At 40.9% G+C, this 24,607-nt stretch overlaps 1 protein-coding gene across 2 annotated transcripts in view; it reads left to right on the top strand.

Moving 5' to 3' along the window:
* PTPDC1 (protein tyrosine phosphatase domain containing 1) overlaps positions 1 to 19,503 on the top strand; it is a 45,654-nt gene extending 26,151 nt beyond the window's left edge. The window contains exons 1-9 of one of the 2 annotated variants that reach the window (XM_039482083.1): positions 1,079 to 1,307; positions 1,916 to 2,087; positions 3,204 to 3,284; positions 3,509 to 3,627; positions 4,413 to 4,550; positions 6,626 to 7,830; positions 9,303 to 9,488; positions 12,628 to 12,738; positions 18,806 to 19,503. In XM_039482083.1, coding sequence (XP_039338017.1) covers positions 1,094 to 1,307; positions 1,916 to 2,087; positions 3,204 to 3,284; positions 3,509 to 3,627; positions 4,413 to 4,550; positions 6,626 to 7,830; positions 9,303 to 9,488; positions 12,628 to 12,738; positions 18,806 to 18,922 — 2,343 coding nt within the window. In that variant the 5' untranslated portion in view covers positions 1,079 to 1,093 and the 3' untranslated portion in view covers positions 18,923 to 19,503. Of the gene's footprint in view, positions 1 to 1,078; positions 1,308 to 1,915; positions 2,088 to 3,203; positions 3,285 to 3,508; positions 3,628 to 4,412; positions 4,551 to 6,625; positions 7,831 to 9,302; positions 9,489 to 12,627; positions 12,739 to 18,805 lie in introns of those variants that run through there. The other variant, XM_039482082.1, reaches the window with a different exon arrangement.
* Positions 19,504 to 24,607: the final 5,104 nt, after the last annotated feature.

The following is a 24,607-nucleotide window of genomic DNA, read 5'->3' as shown; positions in this document are numbered from 1 at the left end:
GTATGCAAGTCCCAATGACATCAGATGGTAATCGCATGCCCAGATTGAGAGTAGAACATGGCTCAAGAGAGGGCAACAGGAGTAACATGCTTATTGGGTTAGGTTATACTGATTTTTCTTCTGTCTTTTATTTTCTCTACCCTGCTCGTCAAGATCCATAAATTGCACTCTAACAGAGAACTGACAAGATGACTATTATTTTAAATGTTTTTTACAGTCCTTACCCCATGCAAGTGATGGTTTAGCCCTGTGATTTTGAGAGTGCTGAAATCTTTCTGGCCAGCTCAATCTCCCTCTTTAGCATGGAAGCAAAGAGGGAGGCAACTCATAGCCTGATACCTACCGCTTGAAACTTGGAGCAATCAAATTATATGGCTGCTTCACCCAATAGTCTGCTTTACCTCAACCCAGTAGATTCAAGAGCTTTGGTTAATGAAAAGCTCTGCTCTGAAAAAATAAACCTTTTGTTTTCAATAACAAATTGTGTTTTGTTAGTGGATATGAATGGTCCATGAGTGAGCAGTCTGCAATTCATCACTGAACAATTTCAATAGCAACACACTAATCCCCATCATTACAGAACTAACTGCATTTTGGAGCAGCTAAGTGGAGGGCAAAAGATGGCAATGGGCTGTCAAACTAATCTGTGGGGGAGTAAGCGTATTTACTTACAGATTTATAGAAAAGCAGTGCCTCAAACTACATTTTGATTGTATTTTGGTGTATAATATACTGTGTAGTATGTTCTGAATGTACAATAACTGCAATTTACTAAAATACTCATTTTGTTTCGGAAAATTGTCCCAGTCCAGTTGCAGAATTATCTACTTGAAATGCAACTATTCTCATCAGCAGTGGAAACAGTTTGTCCCAAGCAGAATCAATTCATATAGAATTTAGCTGCCACAAGGGTAGCTGGCATCAGTGGCTTCATTGTTTGTTACTATGGAGACTGCTCAGCCTATCCTGAATAGCTGTTAGATCATACAGAAAGATACACATCTCTGTGTAACTTCAGCATTGAGCAAGTTGGATTTCAGATCCAGTTTGTTTTCTACGGCATTCATAAAGTGTTGCAAGGGGGTGATCGATCATGGAGGGTTCACCCAGGAGGCGCTCAGCTGTGAATATTTTTAGCAACTTTTTTCAGGGTCGGAGGCATTCTTCCTCTGATCCCTTTCTCCGCATACTCCAAAGGCGCCGGAGCTCAGTTGTAGAGGTCCTCTCATCATCCACGCACCGTGTTATGGTGGCCATATCATCTGTAAGCCCTGCAGAGCTGAATGCAACTTTTCCTGAGAAAAAAAGTGAAGTATTTTTAGATTATTGCCAAAAATCATATTTGGGTTTTATAGCTATGTATTATATAACGTGTACTAAAGGTGTATAATCTTATTCAGATGTTTAGATGTATATAAATACGTATGAAATAGTTCAAAATCATTTTATAGTGGTTATTGTTTTATTATATATAATTGTATTTACTGATATCTTACACAGGGCTTAATCTGTGCTTTATTTTTAACTTGTAGAGCATTTCAATTTAACACCTTGGTTTCAGAAAATAATTAAAGCAAAACATAGCTTAATATGTGTTTGTGCAGGCATGCCGTACATTTCTAGATAAAAGGTGACCGTGATATTTGCTTCATCATGGAGGATATCACATACCTATAATTTCATGAAGAAGGAAACTAAGTTGATGTCATGAATAACAGCACTAATATAACCTTCAGCGCTAATATAAGCAAAGAATGGTATTTTTATTGTGAATCCTTGCTGCTTAAATCTCTTGAAAAATCTTTAATATGCTATATTTTTTTAATTTAATCATTTAAAAGTTCGCTGTATTATATTTTAGGGTAGTGATGATAGTTTGCTAACCTTATGTATTCTGTTTTTCTTTCTGTTGTAGGAAATTCAAGGCGTCCAACCGCAAAATATACTAAGGTAGGGGAACGCCTTCGCCATGTCATTCCTGGTCATATGCAGTGTTCGATGGCATGTGGTGGACGTGCTTGCAAGTATGAAAACCCAGCTCGATGGAGTGACCAAGAGCAAGCTATTAAAGGACTTTACTCTTCCTGGTAATATGCAGTATTCAGTTTCACTACGCTTAATTATATTAGCTCCATTAGAGAATTTAGGGTAATAAATTTATATTGCATTTTTCTACCAAATATAAACTGCCAAGTTAAGTACAGTATGTACTGGAATAAAAGGTTAGTTAAAAATTAATACTTAGCAGTAAGCCATAAAGGCCTTCATACAAAGCCCATCAAAGTCAATGAAAGACACACATTGTCTTCAATTGGTTCTGGCTCAGATCCAAAATAATAAATACCTATTTACAGATTACATGAATGTTCTCAACTACAGACATTTTCCCTTGAAATTTAAATACAGCTGTTAAAATATGCTCATTGGTTTAGATTAAAATGAATGAAAACGTTATTGAAGATAAAATATTATATCATATCAACAGGGGCGTCTCTAGGATTTGCGCCGCACCAGGCAGGGCGGCACGCCACGGGGGGCGCTCTGGCGGTCGCCTGTCCCGCGGCTCCCGTGGACGTCCTGCAGACGTGCCTGCGGAGGGTCCGCTGGTCCCACGGCTCCGGTGGACTTCCCGCAGGCACGCCTGCGGATGCTCCACCGGAGCTGCGGGATCAGCGGACCCTCCGCAGGCATGCCTGCGGGAGGTCCACCGGAGCCGCCTGCCGCCCTCCCGCGGGACGCCGCCCCAAGCGCGCGCTTGGCGCACTGGGGTCTGGAGCCGGCCCTGCATATCAATAATAATATTGAAAGAATTTTTTCCATCTCTATGGTCACTGGAATGTATTTTTAAATTAATATTGACATTTTATAAAAATGAGTTAAGAAGAAACATGTAAAATGTCTCTGAATAGGAATACAGAAATTGTGATCTGGGTAGCCATTATCTACTTAAGTTTTGTATCATGCTCATCACCATGGTATTTGAGCACCTCTCATAATGGTATTTTGTTATATAACTTAATTGTTTCAGTGGGATTTATAAAGCATGTAATCTGATGAAAGAATTTTCAAAAAGGGTATAAATGCACATTGCTAATTATAGATACCTTTTTATCATTTTCAGAAAGCTATATATTTTGGTAGATTACCCATGAAATTATCATCACAATGAAATATCCATCCAAATTATTAATTTATTTTTTCAGGATAACAGATAATATATTGGCCATGGCTCGACCCTCAACAGAAATTATTGAGAAGTATAACATTATTGAGCAGTTTCAAAGGTAATGAATTTTATTGATAATGAATTGCTCTAGATCTTACTGATATAATCCCTGATCCATTTTTTCCCTCCTACTTAGATTTGGATTGTTGGTAAAGGTCCTTTCATTTTAGCAATATGCAGGTAAGCATCCATTCTGCATTTAGGAGAAGTGTATGTTTTAGAAAATAAGGGTCAATGAAATTATGGCTGTATATAATGTGACTATTCTGTTCCTTGCTTAAGGTGTGACATAAAAACAGTAATTAACCTTCAGCGTCCTGGGGAGCATGCTAGCTGTGGGAATCCGCTGGAACAAGAAAGTGGCTTTACCTACCTTCCTGAAGCTTTCATGGAGGATGGAAGTAAGTTCCCTCCTGCTGCTTTTCCTCATTAATTACATGTACAGTACAGTACATGCAGATTTTCTGACACACAGCTTTTGGATTAAGAGCAGTTATATAAGGAATACTATACACAAAATATAAAAAATTAAATTTAGCAAACTCCAACCTTGGATAGTACATTGCTCCCTCTCTCATGCTGCTGTTGGCTGAGGTATGTGGTTGGTGTGTTAAATTTCAGTAGAATGAGCAGCTAGAGTAAATAGAAAACTATGCCTGGTAAAAAGATAAATGGGAACTGAGCAAAATAATATAGAGCATATTAACAGTGTTTTAGACATGTTTGTGAGTAATGTTGCACTTTTCAAAATGTCTGTTTCTTTGATTTGAAGAGGTTTGTATCAGCAATACCATTACTTTTTCATACTGCACTGAGTGTATCTGCTTAAGAAAGTTAAGAGCCATTGAGTTAAGATGTGCTTTTATGCCCAAACAGAGTGTTACACGTTTCCTATATATAGCTCAGTAATTTTAGTATGAATCACACGTTTTGTTATACCTTTTCCATTCCAGCTGAGCTTTAGTCTGAAACATCTTAACTACCTCAGCATGTCCCTGAAATTCTCACAGCAAGCTCTCTCTGAAATGTGAAAATAATCTGTTTCAAACAAATATATATAGTCAGTCCTATTAGGATTATTTTTATTTTTTCAGTACATTTATTTATGACTAGTCATTTCTCTTCTGCATATGGAACAAAAGATTTAACATTGTGTACTAAAGAAAATAATTCTCTCTCTTTTTAGTTTATTTTTATAATTTTGGATGGAAGGATTATGGCGTGGCATCTCTCACTACTATACTGGATATGGTAAAAGTGATGGCTTTTGCCTTGCAGGAAGGGAGGGTAGCTGTTCATTGTCATGCAGGACTTGGCCGAACAGGTATGTGTTCAACTTCAAAAATTAATGTGAACTTATTTTCTGTAGGTACAAAATAATGGCAGATATAAATCATTATAGGTTTGTTTAAACTGTATATTTATCACTCTGAGGAGGTATACCGTAGAGTGATAAAACTTGGAAACAAAATTTATTTGTAAAAAATAAGTCATTCTGATAGGGGCAGCAAGAGGACAAAGTTAACAGATATGAGCTGTGACCCAAAGAGTTAGAGAAACTTTGAATCCACGTAACAATCTCCCAGCAATATTGAAACTGTACAGCTTCCTCACCTAGGCAGCTGCTACTCCACATAGTCTCCAATTAAGAAAATAATTCACCTCGTGCTTTTCTGGTCTTGAATACAGTTATCTGTGGTTACCCTCCCAACTCAGACCTTTGGTCTTTGGAGCTTTTGGGTTTGAAGCTGTTAAAGATTGCACTTACTTCTGACCCCTCCCCAAATATGTCTCTTTGCCTGGCCCCATCTCTGCAATAGCCACCATTGCTCCCTGTGGGTGTGAGGAGTTTGAAAATGATGCAACTGTGCTGCAAACACAGTTGAGAGAGAAACACATTTTTTAAAATGTGGAGGGAAGCTGGGAAAAAACCTTTGAGCACTCAGAGATGGCATTTAACAAAGTTAATACAAGCTAAGGGGAGATTTAATTTCTTATTTAAAAGGGGGGGAAAAGCCCTAAAACTTAGTCTTCCACTGAGTAGCCACCTCAATTTCAAATTCTCTTACATCCACAGAATGACAGCAATGGCTGACCTATATCAAAGTAAGGGAAAATGGCTAGGAAGGAGATCAGTGAAACAGCTGCAGGCCTCAAATCCTTGCAGCCAGAAGAAAAGATCTCATTTTGGAGATCTGAGATACAAACAGCTGTATATGCAAGAAATAATAAAATAGGTAGGCTTAGAAAGAAAAAAAATCCATCTGAGGCTGCAGGAGCCTCTCAGGGAACAGGGAGAGCAAAAAGCCAGATATGGCTCACCAATCTCCTTTGTAATAATGATGTTCTACATTTTGAATATATTTTAGATTAATGAATTAGCACCAGTGAGCAGCTATTAGAGCAAATGGGCTTTTCTTAGGTATGCTTATAGTATCCCCCTGATTTATGCATATAGAACTTCCCCTATAAGAACTACCCTTGAAATCAATGGGAGTCTCTACTTCATTGGGAGGTAAATGAGGCCCCATGTTGTCTGACAGGCACATACTCTGTCCAGGCTATTCTTATGTTAATTTCTTAATTCATTTGGGAAGATTTCCACATGTACTTTTGGGTGCGTGTACAACACTGACGTAACTTATAAAAGAGAACATAAAAAGTCAGAAACATGACATCCCAAATCCACACATTAGTGGCTCCCTCCTACCACCTAGTGCTACCTACTGATCCTTCTGTCCCACAAAAGCTTGGATCAGAAGACTAGTTTTAGCTTTCAAATCATACTCTAACATTCTGGTTCTGGTGGACCAAGAGTGGAAGTGAGTTCCAGAGAACACTTCACCGAAAATGCACTGCCTCTAGCCCCTTTGCAATTAGACCATGTAACATGCCTCTTCTTATCACTGCTTCTATGATATCACATGGAAAGACAGGCAGTCTTACGTACTGAGTTCCCAAATGATTTACATGAGAATCCTTTTACTGGTAGATAAACTAACAGTGGGAAGTTTAATTATTTCCCACTGTATGTACCAGGTACAGGATCAACTTGGGCAGCTAGCAGCAACAGGGGAAACATAAGAGACTGGAAAGTGGTTGAGATTCAGGAAGGAAAAAGCAGCAAAAGAAAAAGGAGATGGCACAAGAATGGTCAGTGTTGGCCATCTGGGGTATTAGCAGTAACCTAGTACTAAAGCAGTTCATCTGTCTTATTGAGACAAGTGTTTATCTAGTTCTTATTGCACTCTGATGTTTGTATTATGATGCAAAATTGCATATACACTTAGTTAGACAATAGCACACTATGAATTGGACATAAAAATTACATCCTTGTGTGTATTAATTTTTATTTTATAATGTATTAACATGTTAACCATTTGTCTTTAAATTTTCTAGGTGTTTTGATAGCTTGTTACTTAGTTTTTGCAACAAGAATGACTGCAGATCAAGCAATTGTTTTTGTTAGGGCAAAAAGGCCTAATTCTATTCAAACCAGAGGACAGTTAGTGTGTGTAAGAGAATTCACTCAATTTTTGATCCCTCTAAGAAATGTGTTTGCTTGCTGCGAGCCCAAAGCACATGCAGTTACTCTGTCCCAGTATCTGATCCGTCAGAGGCATCTGCTCCACGGTTATGAGAGTAGACATCTCAAGTATGTGCCAAAACTTATTCATCTAGTTTGCAAGCTGCTGTTGGACTTGGCTGAAAACAGGCAAGTGATAGAGGAGGAATTGTTAGATGTACCAGATCTCTCTTCTGAAATTGAAGAGGCTGTTTCTCAGTTGGACTCTACACAGCTAGATAAAGAGTTAACACGACAGAACAGTGACACATCAGAGCCATTCTCCCACTCAGTAGTGGGAAATGTCACTTTTGAGACCCAGGATTCTGTTTTCTCCCATGAACACAAATATGATCCTCTTTGGAAGAGGCGGAATGTTGAATGCCTTCAGCCTTTGACTCATTCAAAAAGACGTCTAAGCTATAGTGACTCAGATTTAAGGAGAACTGCATTTCTCCTGGAACAAGGAGAAACTCCATGGACAGTGCCTGCACAAGTACCATTCTTTGACCAACTTAAGCAGCAGAACGCTAGGGAACATTTTCTCTCTTCAGGCATTCAATCTCCTCAGCTGGATTTAAACAAAGAGGCCTTAGTTCGTAGTACATTTATTTTCTGGAGTCAAGGTAAATTCAGTTTAGATGGACAAAACAATTTCTATACAAAAAAATCGCCAAAAGAAGTGCAGCGTAGTAAAACCTTTTCCTCAGGTTTTGAACGTGTACACAATGACAGGGAAGCAAGAACATCAAAACGTAGTTTTGCAAAGGACATTGGTCACAGAAAGAAGCGAGAGACTAATGTATATGGCAGAAGAGTTTGTGCATCTGAGGACTCTGATAATTCTGCTTTAGAAGAAGAATCATCTATTGGATATGAAAGTCAAGATAGTAAAGATCTATTGGAAGCAGTTCCATACATTGTTTTGCAATCAGAATTAAGTCTGGACGCAAGAAGAATTTTGGCAGCTAAAGCCCTTGCAAATCTTAATGAATTTATGGGCGAGGAGGAAGTGAAACAGAAGGTAGAAATGTGGCAGGTACTACTTTTTCTAAAACATTATTCAATATTGTGTATTTATTACATGTATATTTAAAGTATAAACAGCAGCAAAAATTCCACTGCTAGCTTGTGAGAGAAGTCTCTGACACCCATATAAATTATACACATTAGACATGCTCTGATATTGAAATTGCCAGTCACCTAAATAAAAGGCTCTTGCTTCAATGGAAATATTATGTGGTCAGAGGCCTGAAGTTTGACAAAAACAACTAAAAAAAAAAAACTAAGCAAAATTTCACTTTACTGTTAGCATCTAACAGAAAGGTAGAAAAATTATTTCTGTTTGTGTTTATTCAGTCAGTTTAAAATCAGTTGATAGCTATAGTCATAACATTGTTAGTAACATAAAAGTGCCTCAGGATTTTAGGTTAGAGCCAGGTCAGAGCTTTCTCACAGCTAGTCACAGGATTTTGTGTGTAAATGAGTAAAAGAATTTAGTAGAAATTTAACTGCTTAAAATCATCAAAACCATGTCCTCCGGAACCCATTTGATTTGAAACAGGAATCAGAAGCTGTTTCATATATTCCATGTATAACTGGAGGGCACTGGACTGTACAATGTACTATTCGTGTTGCCGTTCTGGTCTAAGAGCCACTTGCATTGCAGCCGATTAATGTTGACAGTTTTGTAAAACTGTATCAGCCCTGATAGGGTTAACAAGGGTCTGAGAGGCCAGGTGGGTTACCTGGCATCACCTGCAAGAGGGAGGACCAAGATTAAGAATGAAGCCCAGCTGGGGAAGGGCTGGGATAGCACTGTAAAGCCAGGAGGGATAGCAGAAGGGTACTGCAGTCACTCCCTGGGATGAGGGAAGTTGTCAGGGACCAGGAGGAGAGTAAGCCCTGAGATTCTGCCCTGGAGTAAGAAGTCTAGCAGGAGGCTAGAAGGGGGTGGAGTACCACCAGGAGCAGAGTCAGCTCCCGTGGTAAAACCAGAATCAGGCAAGGGAAGGCAAAAGGCTGGGTAAGAGGGAGCCAGCAACTGGGACAGGGACTTCTTAGACCTGGATTGCTGGTTTTAAGGTCTCTCTGGGCTGGAATCCGGTGTAATTCATGGGCCTGGGTTCCCCTGCCAGCTGCTGGTTTAGTGGCTCTTGAGCCCCACGCTGGGGTTGGACACCATCTTAAGAAGGCATTTGGAAGTGGTCCTGTTGGACTTTGTAATCCTGGAAAGGGGTGGACTAAACAGTGACCTCGCTGGAGGGCCAACTGACCAGAATAAAGACTATTGCAGAGTGAACAGAAGGGGTGACCTAATGCTGTGAGATCTACTTTCCCAGTTCTAGGCAGGAGAAGGTACACTAGCAACGAGTGGGAACCCCATTACAGGAGGAAATATATTCATGGGGCTGATAAATGTCTCCTTTGTGCACAAGTCTAACAAGTGCTGCTAAAAGCAAAGAAAATCTTAGCAGAAGTAAATAGATGGTGCATTTTTATTTTTGTTAGAAAGAACTGAATTCTCGAGATGGAGCTTGGGATAGAATTTGTGCCGAGAGAGATCCTTTTGTCCTTTGCAGCTTGATGTGGTCCTGGATAGAGCAACTAAAAGAACCTGTTATAACCAAAGAGGATATTGACATGTTGTCAAAAAAATGCACAGAATCACCGGAAACTCTTAACTTACTAGCAAAGGTAAACACTATATATGTCAATTCATTATTTTACTGAAAAGTACAGTTTATTAACTCAAGCTTTGCATCAGTGGCCCTTAAACAAGGAATTTACATTTTTAAAGGTAACTTGAAATAAAACAAATTTCAAGCTCCATAAAAATCAAATGAAAATGTATCTTGATAGTTCACAGTAAATTTTAATCAATGCTTAGATGCTCTGGTAATGGGTGCTTTAGAAAAATCCAAGATACATAAAATCTTAGAGCTCTAGTCAATAGAAACTTGATTTCCATGTGTGCTGGCTGGAGGTACCACAGCCTGCTGCAACTTGAAATTCAGAGAGACAGAAGGCAAGAAACTCTTTCCCTTTAGCTTTCCCTAACACCAGGTCTGGCAACAGTGCTTAATATTGACCACATTATAGTCTTATGCATCTTCAAAGTGCTGTGCAAACATCTAATCCTGTAGCACTGAGAGGGTTGGTGCAGAGGGTGTGAGGAACTGACAGATCCACGTAGTAAATGCGTCAGTAGCCTGGCCAAGTTCCATTACATAAATCAAAGCTCTGGACTTCCATATTCTCAAATCATGATGGGGAATAAGTCATTCTGCTCTGAAACATTCACATTATGTTTTCTATAAAGGGATAAATAAATCCTTTTAGCTATTCTACCTTTTCAGAACATTTCCTTATAAAGAGAGTTTGTGTTCTAGAATTCTCAGTCACATGACACATCTTTCAGTTCTTTGGGTACTCTTTTTGTTTCTGGATTATTTGTGTAGAAAGTAGGGCACATTCTAATACCCCCCTTTGCTCACAGTTACACATTTCCTCGAGCAGCAGGTGGCAATTGCCTTCTCTGCAGTCTACTTCCATGACATTCAGTTTCTCTCAGTTCAGGGTTTTGAAATGTCATGCTTCTTCCTGAACTCAGTTCATCAGGGTTTTATTATTTTGGCTGAATAAAAGATAAAGTAACCGCTTGATACTTTGAAGGTAAACTAACCATCAAAATTAATGATTTTATCTTACCCATTTGTTGTTTAGCTTCCTACATTTGTTGTTGTAATGTATGTTTGGCCTTAAAAGCTGCCTGCCCAAGTGGAGATTATCTCCCCCAAGATCTGGTGGTGAGCCTAATGTGGAAGAGGAAATCAGCTGCCTTCAGAACACCGTTTCCCTCATCCACCCAGACACCTTTTTTTGGTACCCCTCAGAGACCCTTCTGTGGGGTTGTGATCCACATTGGAAAGGGAGCTGGGCAGGCCAGGGGTGGGAGTAGGATGTTTAATTGAGGAGAAAGGCTTAGGAGTATATACTTCCCAGGGCCCTATAGTCTTTCCTAGGAAAAGATAATACAATCTGGAGCTGTATAATTTTTTTGTGCCCTTTCACAATAGGGATTCCCCATATTAGGGGGTGGAGTCTCAATGGACAGCCATGGGTAGGAGAGTTCATTGGACCATGTATCTATTGGAACAGTACTGTCAAAGAGTGGGGCTTGGGAAACCTGGGGTGGGGGGAAGGGGAAGCCTGTGCATGGATAGACCTGACTCCTAGAAGTTTCAGAGGATCCCGGGGTTTGTGTCATGGGGCTACCCACATTCTGCAGGAGAATTGTTGCAATAGTTGCGCCTACAAGTTTTACCCCAATTGTGGGCTCAGTTGTAAGAAGTGAGTGGAAGTTCATAAAATGTCACATTAACCTGTAACAATAAACATTGATGGAGAAAAGGTGCAAAAGGGAGACAGACTGAATTAGTCCAAACAAAAAGGCCTACCGAAACAACTCAAGAATTGTGTTAAGATCATGTCTCATAAACCAGAGACGCATGGGACCAGATATCAGTGAACCAAAATTGTTGGAAATTAGGCCTAATTGGTGGGCAAAAAAATAGGAGGATGGATTATTCTACTCATCACTCCCTTTTGGAGTCCTTGAAAGATTTTGAAGGAAAGTTGGGATGGACATAAACGCTGGATGGCTGAAAGAGAAAGGAAGGGGAAGAGTGAGTTTCATCATGATGATGGCTGCCATTCCCACCCTGTCCTGAAATATCAGGATCCAGCCTGACACCATTGTGCCTCCTTCATCCTAATCCTGAGAGATGTTCTGATCATACTGGCCCAGAGAAAGGGAGCCAGATGACATTGCCACCTCCAGTAACTCTGGCTAAAGCCCAAATGTTACCTGGGATGCGAGACTGTCAACCTCCCTCACTCCCATTGTGTGTCCTTTTCCTTCTCCTCCTTATTTCATCTCTTTCCTATCTCTCTCCTTTTTCTTTCTGTTTAATAAGAGCTGGGTTAGCTGGTCAAGACTATATTTCACAACACTCCTGTAAGCCTGTGGCCAGAAAGAGGCAGCTAAAAGCAGTTTCCTGAACATCCCAATGCTAGTACAAGTTTACCAGGTCTCAGAGTGGCTGGTAAGGCCATGTGCTGTGGCCTTTATTTTTTCCAGCAGTGAGATTACAAGCAAAAATTGACACCAGAGACAGAAGTTGAATTTTCTATCTTTGCTATTCCTCTCTCTTCCCTCTTGTGTGTGTTTGTCTTGTTTTGTTTTTTAGAAAATGGAATCAGACTTCAACAGCAACAACAACAGTTCCAGCCCCTCTGAACTAACTTCTTTTTTACCCCAAAAGGACAGTTACAATTTCTATCATCTTGAAGACTTTCAACGTGGGTTTTTCTTTCTAAAAATTCTCTACAGTTAAAGGGAACAAGAGATGTCATTAAATGAAAGCTTTAATACTTTACATTTCAAATGCTATTAACAGTCCTCCGCCCCCCCTTTTTTTGTGTGTGTATATCTTTAATGGTGTATTTGCCATGGTACTAAGCAGGCTTAGGTCTCTGTATACCAAACCCTGAACCTTGCTTGAAACTGTTTAATATTGGACTGTTTCAGGGTATGTTAACACCTTTGGCCCATATATTTCATCAAAATTAACACAACAGAACCTCGCGTCCCATTATTGAACAATTATGTAAGAACTCTGCAGGAGAATCCTTGTGGAATTTATTCCCCTGGATTTTATTGCAAGTGCGGTTAATGTGGTCTACAGTTCTTGGAGTACTTTTAACAATTATTTAAATGTTTTCCTTGAAAATGTTTCCTTTTTAATAACTTTATATTTCTTTTACCCACTAGGAACAATATCAGACTATTCTTTGTATTTTCCATTGTGTAGTGAATTTGCAGACAATACCAGCTGATGTGGAGGAAGCCTTACTTACCCGGGCCATTAAAGCTTTCACTAAGGCAAGTAGCAACTCACCCATGAAATTGTGATTGTTTTGTAGATTATGGAGGATGAAGTAATAGTCTTAGCCAAAAATTTTAGTAATTCATTAATAGTTATTATACTGACACTTATCTGCTTCAAGGTATAAAAGTTTTGTCATAGCAAATCCTCCCCAAAGCACAGAAAAATATTCCGCACAGGTCAACTGTGGGTGTTGAGTATTGAATGGAGTAAAAATAGTGCCTTCAATCACTATTTTGTTATTCTCTGGCTTCATTTTTATGTCTTGCTAGGCCACTTCCATTGGGTAGAAGTTGAAGTTAGACTATTTCAAACTGGAAATAAAGCACACACTTTTAACTGTGAAGATAATTAGCCTTCTTTTGTTTGAGTCTCCCCCAGTACCAGGGTGGAGGTTTACATGGCTAAGACTATCTCCAGACTTTAAAATCTGCCCTGCTTTTGAGGCAGCTATAGCTGTGAAGGATGGACATGTTAAATATATTTTTTGTGTAGGAGTCACATATTACAGACAAATGTTCAATTTACAAATCCTTTTCTGAGCACATGCAGAGAGCTTATGCCATGTTTGTTTAAAAATGTTTGATGCAAAAGTCAAATCAATGAAGAGCTTTTTAGACTCTCAAGGTTCTTCTTGAAAGCAATCTGCTGCTTTAAAATCAGTTTATGTTAGTGTTTCTAACAGGACTTCTGGCTCTAAGAGAGCTCGTGCTTCTCAGAAATATGCCAAGCCGTCTCTTCAGTTCTTTCTGTGTCATTCAGCAACTGCTGTTGCCCTTGGTAGGAGAAAGCATAGATCTTCCAACGGTGTTCGACTCCTCAGTATTGGCCAATAAGAGATCTGAGATTCATCACACTGATGTTTTCAAACTGCCTCCTTCCAAAACTAATTGATGCCACGAGTCTTCAAGGGCTGCGGAATATTACTCTGCTGCTTAGGTACTATGTTGTCTATCTCTGGCAACCAATACCTCTTTCTTAGTACTAACGTGATTGGTACCATCTGCCACAGATTTTTTTAGCATTGCATATTAAGAAGATCCCATATATTGAGACTTCCATACTGATACTGTTGAGATTGGTTCTTCCCACCTTGGTACCCGTTCCTCTCTTAATGCAGGCGGCTTTCACAAATTCTCCAACCATAGTGATCACTGCAGAACCACAATCTCCTCACTTAGATATTTCTCCAGTATCAACAGAATCTACGTCCCTTACGCTACTGGAACCAAAGATACTGATTATGAAAACCTCCCTGTGACCATCATATGTGGTACCAATATCTACTTCTCAGAGATTGGGGTCTGGATCTCTGCAGCCTGTTAAAACTCCTGAGAGATCCATACCACTCTTGGAGGAGTTCTACTTCTCTGCCTCTTTGTCTCATGACAAATCTTCTTCTAGATTCTCGTCTCTTTTTTCTAGGCTGGCCCCTGAATGAGACTCAAGAAGGAGTCCTTCTCATTATAGATCCCATACTTCTGGTATTGTGGCATTGTATGCCTTTCATCCCATATTGTGGCATTGTATGCCTTTCATCCCATATTGTGGCATTGTATGCCTTTCTCATATGAGATGCAGTCTTGGCCATAGTAGTCAGGGTGGAAGCATCACCATTTTCCTGCTCTTTATTCATCCAGATCTAGGTCTTGAATTAGATCACCATCTCCTGAGGAACCATCTAAGATAGCCCAAATATGTAACCAGGAGCTTGTCTAGCAATTTGAACAAAAACCTCATACTGAGGAGTAAGATCTTATGGAGAAACATGGGTATCAACTGATTCCTTTGGCTATTCATCTTCCTCATCAGATGAAGCTGTACCACGATCTGCTCTTTCCACAGTCAATTTCAAGGTCTTTCACAACCTTCTTAAAGGATAGCAGAGGTCTTAGATACTCCTTGAAGTTGTTCAGGAAAGGTCTCACAAGTTATCCAGCAATTTGCATCTGGTTTCCCAGGGTTGATTGGTATGGGAAAATGATGAGGCTATCCTTGAGTCAGTTAAAGATATGTGGCAGGCTCCTGCATCTAAAAGAGCAGATCTCAAATATCAAATTGCCCCCAGGGGTTTGAATATTTCTCGACCCCTGGCCCCTGGGTCTTTAGTAGTAATAGTGCTCATGAAAACTCCAAGGAGCCTGGTCCTCCTAAAACTACATCTAGGGTTAAGGAGAGCATAAGCTCTCACAGTTGAACAAAAAACTTCAGGACATCAGGGACAAATCAAAAGCAGTAGCTTTGGAAGGACAGCAGCTAACAATTATCTTTGGAGGCTTCTGACACTGCAGCTAGGACAGTGGCTACTGCAGTAACTATATGCAGAACATTCTGGCTGCAATAGTAAGGAATTCCAAAAGAGGTTCAAATCATAGGAACATAAGAACAGCCATACTGGATCAGACCAATGGTCCATCTAGCCCAGTGCTAGATGCTTCAGAGGGAATGAACAGAACAGGGCAGTTTCAAGTGTTTGGTCCCATGTTGTCCAATCCCAGCTTCTGGCAGTTGGAAGTTTAGGGACACTCGGAGCATTGGGTTGTGGGTGATTAAGGACTTTCCTTTTGAGGGCCACGATCTTTTCATCTTGAAGACTGATTAGGTGCTTCATGCATTGAAGAACTTGAGAGCAACCTTTTGATTTTTGGCCTCTGTGTTGCATACCAGAGGAAAAAGCAAACAAAACCTCTGACCTTCTCAAAACAGAGATTTCCATCTTCTTATTCATACCAGCAAAGAACTTCTGAATTGTACAAGGAAAAAAACTCTTATAAGAAGAGAAAAGCCCTCCATCTACTATTAATATGCATTCATCATAGGGACAAAGGCTGCAGGTTTGATGCCAGGTTCAAGAGTTGTGGGCTAGTTTGTTGAGGATCTATGCCCTTTCTCCCCTCTCTTCGGCAATTGCCTTGTTTGCAAATGCATGGGCTTCAATTAGTACCAACCAGTGGGTCTTAGAAGTTATCTAGCAAGAGTATTCAATTCAGCCCCAGTCTATGCCAACTCTGCACTCTCTTCCCTGTGTCTTTTCAGGGATACTTAACACAATAGTCTGGTGCCGGAGGAGATAGATACTCTTCAGGGTGTGATTGAGATGGTCCCTTTAAGGTTGTGTGGCAAGGGCTTCTATTCTCACTACTTCCTCATTCCGACAAAGAAAGGAGGGTGGTATTCTATATTAGATCTCAGAGGGCCCGACAAACTCATCGGGAGCTTCAAACCTTTTTCTTCAGTAATTCCTTCTCTAGATCCCATGAACTGGTTTGCAACTCCTGACTTGCAGGATTCTTACTCCCATGCAATCCATCCAGCTCTCAGGAAGCTTCTTCATTTCATGGTCAGTGGACATTATTGCTGGATCAGAGTCCTCCCTTTCAGTCTCTCAGCAGCTCTGAGTGTGTTTGCCAAATGCTTTTCAGTGGGAGCAGCTATGCAGAGGAGACAAGGCATTCACATGTATCCCTATCTTATTGATTTTTTTATGGCTTTTGGTAGCAAAACTAAAGGTCATGCTGTTTCCTCTGAGGCTCTTGAAGTGGGTTTCAGACTATATGAAGGTATCCTATGCATTGAATAAACTACCCCTTCCTTCTAGAGTTAGGGGGCATACTTTATTAGAGCTCAGTCTCATCTGTAACGTGTTTCAGGGGAATCCCTGTTTCTGAGATTTGTAGGGCAGCTGCTTGGAGTTCTGTTCATACATTTACCAATCAATGCTTCATTGTGGTAGCCTCTAGATCAGATACCCAATTTGGCAAGGCTATCCTACAGTTATTTTAAATAGGACTCCTATCACTCACCTCCTTGAGAGGTAGCTGTTAGCCACTCACCTATAGTGGGAACTATGTGGACAAATGCTTGAAGAAAGAGGTTACTTAACTGACAGTAACTGGAGTTTAAAGTGCTTTTTTCCCCCCATGGATCCCACAACCCACCCACTTTCCCCCCCAGATAGTCTCTATTAGTGAAGGAACTGAGTGGTGGTTGGGGCTGCTTTGCTCTTTATACTCTCAGAGGGGCACAACTGAAACGTCTGGCTAAAAGATTCTTGGCTTGTATGCATGGGGCATGCAAATCTACACTGAGATCTGTACAGACAAAAACATAGTAAATTTCAGTTACTGTAATGTAAGTCACCTCTCATTGTGTTTTGGCAGGCCTCAAGCAAAAACCAGGTAGAATATTCATTTTCTGCTCTTACTTTTTCCTTGGTCATATGTCAGCCTCCCTTAGGGGAAGTTAAGCTTCACTAATAAGGCTGGCATCACTGTTTGATTCGGGTTGGATCCCCCCCACCCCCACCCTATAAGTCTTCCTGCCTCAGTAATTAAGATTAACATTGTCCTCAACTTTATCTAAACTAACTAAGATGCTTTTTTCCGGCCCATGACCTAGTGATTATGGAAGAGTTGTGTATGTTGTTCCTGTCATCAGTTAGGGCAGTGCCTGCAAATTATCTAAGTATCTCTGAAGGAATATTTGGTAATAGTGTAGTTTTACAAATGAAGGTCATTTGCACTAACTATAGAAACTATAGCCCCAGTATTTCAGAGCCTCAGTGTGTATAATATATAGAATAGAAACCTGTTCTGGTCAGATCAAAATATGGTTTAGGTGAAATAAGATTAGAAAAGGAGTAACAATGTACATTTGTTAAGCCCACACACCATGAACGGTAAAGCTAGTAGTGTGCACAGAACTCTGCATTTAGTGGGTCAGATCCTCAGCTGGGGTAACTTGATATAGCTCCATTGTCAAATACTGGTTATTTTTTGTAGGGCCCATCCTTCCTATGCTAGTTATCATGGAGGGCAGAGGAAACATGTGCAACATGTGAAATTTATAACTATTACTGTTTTGTCCCCCTGGCCAGGAACTAAGGCTTCCAAACCATTACCTGTAGATCATCCAAGAACTGTGCACATGGATTTATCTTGTCTCCAATCTGCCTCCCAGATTCACCATTTTCAACTAGACCAGGGGTAGGCAACTTGTGGCACGTGCGAGCTGATTTTCAGTGGCACTCATGCTGCCCGGGTCCTGGCCACTGGTCTGGGGGGCTCTGCATTTTATTTAATTTTAAATAAAGCTTCTTAAACATTTTAAAAACTTTACATACAACAATAGTTTAGTTATATATTATAGACTTATAGAAAGAGACCTTCTAAAAATGTTAAAATGTATTACTGGCATGCAAAACCTTAAATCAGAGTGAATAAATGAAGACTCGGCACACCACTTCTGAAAGGTTGCTGATCCCTGAACTAGACCCTGGATAGTATGGTTTCATAACCCATGCTCTCAAGCACTCCATGTGCTACAACAGTCTTCTGAACTCCCCTCACATGAAGGAGAAAGTCGTGCCAATTAATAGAACCTCAAATTGTATTCATTTGTGCAATGTTCTCTTGCAGGTTTGGGTGGAGTGAAAGAATCCAGAACCTAACAATTTCTCCCAATCTTCCATGTCCATGGAACTAGAATTCTGCTGGGTAGGGACACAAAGGGGAACATGTAGCAGAAGTAAAGTCCCCTCCCCTGTTCCATGGATGCATGGTCTTCATCCACATACACAGGTGGTGGGGAGCATGGGATATATACATATAAACAAGTGATTATAAAAGCAGACGTAAAGCTTTGTGAAGGTTAAATTTAGTCATACGGTGAGTTCCGGTAATGGTGAACTCAGAGCATCTTTCCTCTGATAAAGTATTTGAAATAATTTGAAAAGAAGGATCATATCTAATGCACAACCATGCTTCAACTAGTAGCCATTCAGACTGTAGACATCAGCATGACATCTCTCCTCCTACCTCTTTTATTTCTAACCGCCATTTTGTTTTAACCTGTCAGTAGGTAGAACTGAAGTACTCTGCAATAGTTTTGTTCAGACCTGTAGGGATTTATGAAAAATACCTATTTTCTGGTTTAAAATAAGTATATGAAAATGCATCTGGTACTTTGTATTTTAAAATATGTATTATTTAGTGTTTTCTGTCTGTATTGTGCCATGTCATACAGTACTGTAAAACATTAAAATTAATTTCTCCCTTTTCCCAGATGAGTTTGGATTCTGAAAATGGACCACAGGTTTACAACACTCTGAGAAAAGTATTTAAACAAATACTGGAAGCAAAAAGAAAGGAGGCCAAAAAAGAAACAGATAACCCCTCTTGATGTTTACACAGTTATGCTGGGGACTTCAGTGGTCCTGTCAAATTATCTTTCATTTACCAGCTACAGTATTTTGTGCTAATTGGCATGCATTGACCAAATTTTAGTTTTAGTTAAAGAACTTTTTTTTAAAAAGGGAGCTGTAGTGAGCCTTATTCCATTTACAGATTTAAAAGTTGATATTTTAATGAGCCGCTACTGTGTGATTGTACTGTAGCATTTGGTTTGAAGAAATATGCTTTTATATTGTGAACTCTGTTTTAAAACTGTATTTATTGATTTAGAAGTCTCATTAATAAGCTATATTTTTTTATGTTAAACAGTTGCCACAATATCAGTGCCATGTTATACAATGATTTAATGTATTAATATTTATGTATTAATGTTTACATTAATGATATTTCATTTTACTTTACAGTGAATAAATACTGACAACATTCTGATGTATTTATTGGGTTCTTTGGAAATCTTAAAATGAGATTAGTTTTAGTAGTAAACAAATTTGTAGGAAAAAAATCCTTTATAAATAGGCTGTAGTAAGTCACCACATGTCTTAATGTTGTTTTCTTGTGTCAAAAAAAAAACAAACCCAACCCTAACAAGCATTTAACTTTTCAGCATATGTTGCTTATTTACCAACTTTTATATATTTTTAGGTATTTTAATATAAAAGGTTTCTGAAATTATTTTATTTTTAATGGAAAGTTGAATGTATGTTAAGGTGCTTGAAAGGAAAGAGTAATCTTTTCCAACTGGCTAGAGAAACCTACAGATGTTTGAAAAGTTATTTAAATTTGAAACCTTATCCAAAGGCCTCATTTTTTACTCATGCTGAGTCATAACTTACATGAGTAACCTATAAAAATTAAACCAGTGAAAACCTTAAATGTGAAAAGTGTATTGCAGATGCTAAAGTATTGTTGCTTTTTTGTCTATTTATTTCATTAAAGACATCTATGTATACTCCAAAGAACAATTTCTGTTTATGAATTAGGATTCAGGTTGGTTCCCCAATTTGCAGGGTTACAGCTCATATGGTAAGATAAGCTTAAAAAAATCCTTTCCTGTTCTAAAATATTTAGCTATACAACACGATCAGTGACTGCATATATTCAGTTAAAAATAGGACTGTTTGCTATGTTCATAATTTATAAATGCTAATGGCAAGATAACTCCATAAACCAAATTCAGAGCCAAGCAAATCAGTTCCTGACTTTATAGAATGATCTTAAAATGTGTACATGTGGAAGTAAAATAGTGTATATGAATCACACCCAAAAAAGTTGTAAACTAAAACTCTAGAAAATCACCAGTTAAGGCAACGCTAACATCCAGATTACGCTCAATTCACATGCCTTTATCATCCATATATAATACCCAAGTGCATTCACAGGTTTCACAGCTCCACAAGAAATTCTTTTCAACTTCCAGCATTCAAAAACCTATAAAGTACAGATCCAATTCCTTAGTATCACATGCCTAGCCTTCATTCCAAACTCAGAATGGTTTAGGTTGTAGTAACAAATTAGTTATTTAAACTTAAATGTCTATTAAGTTTAAGTTTAAATAAGTCTATTCAACTTATGTTCATTAGTATCAGAGGAGTAGCTGTGTTAGTCTGTTCATTAGCTATATTAACCTTTCTGAGATTGAGGTTAAGGTTAGGCACGTGTTTGAGGAACCAGATGTGTGCACTGTGATTGACTGTATGGTGGATGTAGGCTTGCTGGCCACACCCAGAGGATGGTTGGAGGAGTGTGGCTAATTACCACTGTGCCCCCTACTGAAGGCCCCAGGAGTGAATTGTGGGGGCTCTGGATGGAGGAAGTGCAAGTATGGTTATTGTCTGCCCATGGCAGAAAAGGAAGAGATGAGATGGAAGACACATTTTGGGGAAGTAGGGCTCTCTTTGGGGACATGGGGAGGGAATCATACAGGAGCAGGAATCGGGTGGAACAAGAGGGAGGACAGGTGCTGGGAAGCAGGGCTCAGTCAGTTGGCACAGGAGGCAGGGCCGGCACCAGCCCAGCAAGCAGCTGCTTGGGGCAGCCAACAGTGAGGGGTGGCACGTCCGGGTCTTCGGTGGCATTTCGATGGTGAGTCCCTCACTCCCTCTCGGAGCAAAGGACCTGCTGCCAAATTGCCGCCGAAGACTGAAGCGGCGGCGATAGAACTGCAGATCGCAAGTGCGGCTTTTTTTTTTTTTCTTTTTGCTGCTTGGGGCGGCAAAAACCCTGGAGCCAGCCCTGACAGGAGGAGAAGGGGAGGAGGCTTTAGTAATGTGGCATAACGGGGTAGCTGATGAGGGAGCATTAGGGCCCTGTACCATGAGCACAGTAAGAGTGACACTGTGTCAGGAAGGATATGCAGCGAGCAGGGCTCTGGTAGGTGAGCCTTTGGGTTGAGGGGAGCGTAGTTCTGGAGAGAGGGCATACTGTGCACCAGCACAAGCCCATGCAAATCTCAGACTGAGCAAAGACCTGTATGAGTACAAGCGGGTTACATTTCTAAATGTTTACCTGTATGAAAATGTGTCCTTGCCCTGAACGTTATGCGGACTCTGCTGTTGGGGAGAAGGGAGGCAGGCAGAATGTAGGGGTGGGAACATGATACAGTAGGAATAATGGGGGAAAGGGCAGATGCAGATGGACAGTGGCAGAGATTGAGGTTGGGGGTGGGAGCTGTAGAAGAATTGACATTATTTGGTGGTGCATTGGAGATTATGAAGTAGCAGAATTGGTGTGGGGGGGAGGCTTGGGACAGTGGTGGGATTTGAGACGACCAAGGGGTCATGAGCTAATAGGAGTACAGCTAGTTCACTGACCAAAGCTCTGCTTCTGAGCTAGGCAGCCAGCCAGCCCTAGAACAGAGCTGCTAAGAGGCTTGTCAGCTAATTAGCCCAGGGAGCAGCTCAGCCTGTGTTGCATCTCCTGTTCTAGTATTGGGCCATCCTCAATCCTATCCCTTTCCCTGTGGCTTCAAGGAGGCAGCAGAATCATGCAGCATTTTCTAAAAGGTTAATTTACTGACCATTTTACAGCCCATTTTGTGGAACCCAATTTCAATACCTGCCTTGAGGTGAAGCTTTGTGGTGATAGATTTTGTTGGTCAGATGGAGGGAAACAAACATGAGATTATTAGACAAATATATTAAAATGAGCCAATTTTTAGGTCCTTCATTTTCAGAACTGATCATAGTTGCCAATAAGACAACAGTGAAAACGTAGAAAGTATAACCCTTCTGCTAGCAATGAGGCAGCAATGAGGGCCAAGTTCAAATAGCTAGGAGTCCTTCGTAAAATGAACAAACACCACCGGCTTGAGCCCTTACCCACAATTTTTAGAATCACTAACTGCCTTCCCTCTGTGCTCTTAACAGGCAGTACTTTCCCATTTACAAGCACTGAGTCTAAGATGAAACAAGGAAAATGTTATTAGTGGGAAAGGGGACACAGCATCAACTTGGGAAAACACAGCAACACTACATGTAACTAAATGACAAATCAAGCACTTCCCAATGGGAACTCTGCCTATTGGACATTCACACTGGGTGAGGAAAGACGACCAACTAACCTTTACTCTGTCTGTTAAATGTTACCTCCCCTTCCCCCATATGTTAAATGCCACTCATGGTTTGGTGTCAGTGGATATCATAGCTGCAGAGTCCTGAGGTGCATCTGAGCAGACTTGTCTTCAGTCTCTTGGGAAGTGCTGCCTGGTCCTGAGGCTCCCCCACCTAACCTACATAGACTGATTTCAGTTTTAGTTAGTGGTGCGTTGAAGGGACCTCACTGGAGTTCAAAAAGCCTTCTCTAACTTGTACTCAGTCAAGGAGCCACCTTTGCATTATCTCTAGTTGCAAAGCTCTCTGTAACGGCTCTTGTAGTGAAATCCTCAGTTTACATCATGTTTTACCTAAAAAATCCCTCTCCAAAACCAGAATTCTTTAGAAAGGAAAAGCAGGAGCACATAGGACCTCTGAACAGAAGCCTTGCTCATGGCTAAACTTTTTGTTCCCCCAACTTACAATAATAATTTTTTTTTAAATTCTATTTTCCCTTTGAAATCAGTTCCATTACCCTAACAATTCTGACTTTGTTTGCAGTGATGGTCACTCTCAAAATGTTACTAGAGGAATGCTGGGTAGAAATCAGATGCAAATTAAGGTCTTGCTCTGTAGCTATCCTTCCTCCTGTTCACTAGCAGATGGGCACAGAGACTGACTTACTCCAGCATCAGGCCACAAGGCTTACAAAGCGCGTGCGTGTGTGTGTGGGGGGCTTATTTACAAGGTAGCTTGAAATATGAGGTATAATCAGATGCTAAATGGCTGCAACACTCCATAATGCAGTGGAAGTGATTGCTAAGTGGGACAGGTCTAGGGCTTGCAAAGTTGTGATTTTAAAACTAGCTATTAGGAAATCTCCTGGCCCCAGTCAGCCAATGAGATCTTCTTAGTTTTCACCTGTGTGATAAAGGAGATGCCTGGCTCTTTAAACCTTATAGCAGCATAGGCCCCTTTGGGGTCTCCCTCCCCAGGGGACATGTGCGGGAAAGCAGGCACGTGCTACTCTGCTTCGCTTTGAGGTGCCCACAGCTCAGAGTGCCCCAGAATGCATGGCAGGGCCTGGAGCCAGTGAGGGAAGTTGCCTAAGCCCTACCCAGTGTGGATCTTCCCAGCAGCCTGGGAAGCATGGTGGTGAAAGACCACCCACCCCCTTCCCCGAGTCCTGTGTTGAGGCTGGGGAAATTTGAAGACCTTGAGGGGGGTTGGGCTGGGCAGCTCCCTCCCCTCTCCTGGCTCTCTGTGTGTGTGTGTGTGTGTGTGTGTGTGTGTGTGAGTGAGTGTGACAAGCCCCTAATGGCTCCCTCAGCCCTGGTGAGGGGCTGAAGAGGAGGGGCCCAAAGTATCACACAGTCAGTATGCGGCCATGAAGATGAGACTACAAATAGGTACAAGGGAGGTCAAAGTGAATTGGTTTTGGTTGCTGGGAGTTTTTGTGTGCGTGTGTTGGCTTTGGGCACTGAGGTGCAGAGGGTCGTGTGTGTGTGAGAGAGAGAGAGAGTTGGGTCTCCGGGAGTGAGTCTGGGCATGCATGGTGCAGTTGAATTTGTTTTGGTGTCCTGGAATGAGCTTGAGGTGGGGAGAATTAACTGGTTTATGGTGTCTCAGGTGGATTGTGGGAGGAAGAAATAGAATTGCTTCCAGTCACCAGGGTTCCTGGGAGCTGATTGGATTTTTGATTGCTGGTGTGTATTGGGGGCTAGAGGTGTTGTGGGAGGTGAATGGGTTTGGGTTGCTGGGATGCATTGACAAGAGATGGTGAATTGATTTAGTCACTGAGGTGCATGCGGGGGCACTGAAGTGCTCTTGGTCACAAGGGGTGCAGAGGGGAGGGCGGTTGAATTGCTTTTGGTTGCCGGGATGCACTGACATGATTTGGTCACTGAGGTGCACTGTGGGAGGAACTGAGATGATTTTGGTTGGAGGGAGGTTGTGGGGGGCACAGCTAAGGTGATTTTGGTCACTTGAGTGCAACTGTGTAGGAGCGCTGAGGTGATTTTGGTCAGTGGAGCAGGAGGTTGAATTGGTTTGGGTGCCTGGTGGAGGAGCTTCCAGGAGGCTTTTCACAGTCTCCCTTTTCTCATGCTAGTGTGCTGGGAGGTACTTAACACATGCTTTTCCCT

This window comes from Mauremys reevesii, linkage group 7 (genome assembly GCF_016161935.1).
Source record: "Mauremys reevesii isolate NIE-2019 linkage group 7, ASM1616193v1, whole genome shotgun sequence".
Classification (NCBI taxonomy): domain Eukaryota; kingdom Metazoa; phylum Chordata; order Testudines; family Geoemydidae; genus Mauremys; species Mauremys reevesii.
Note: the sequence above shows the minus strand (reverse complement) of the source record. Positions and strands in the feature narration are given on the sequence as shown.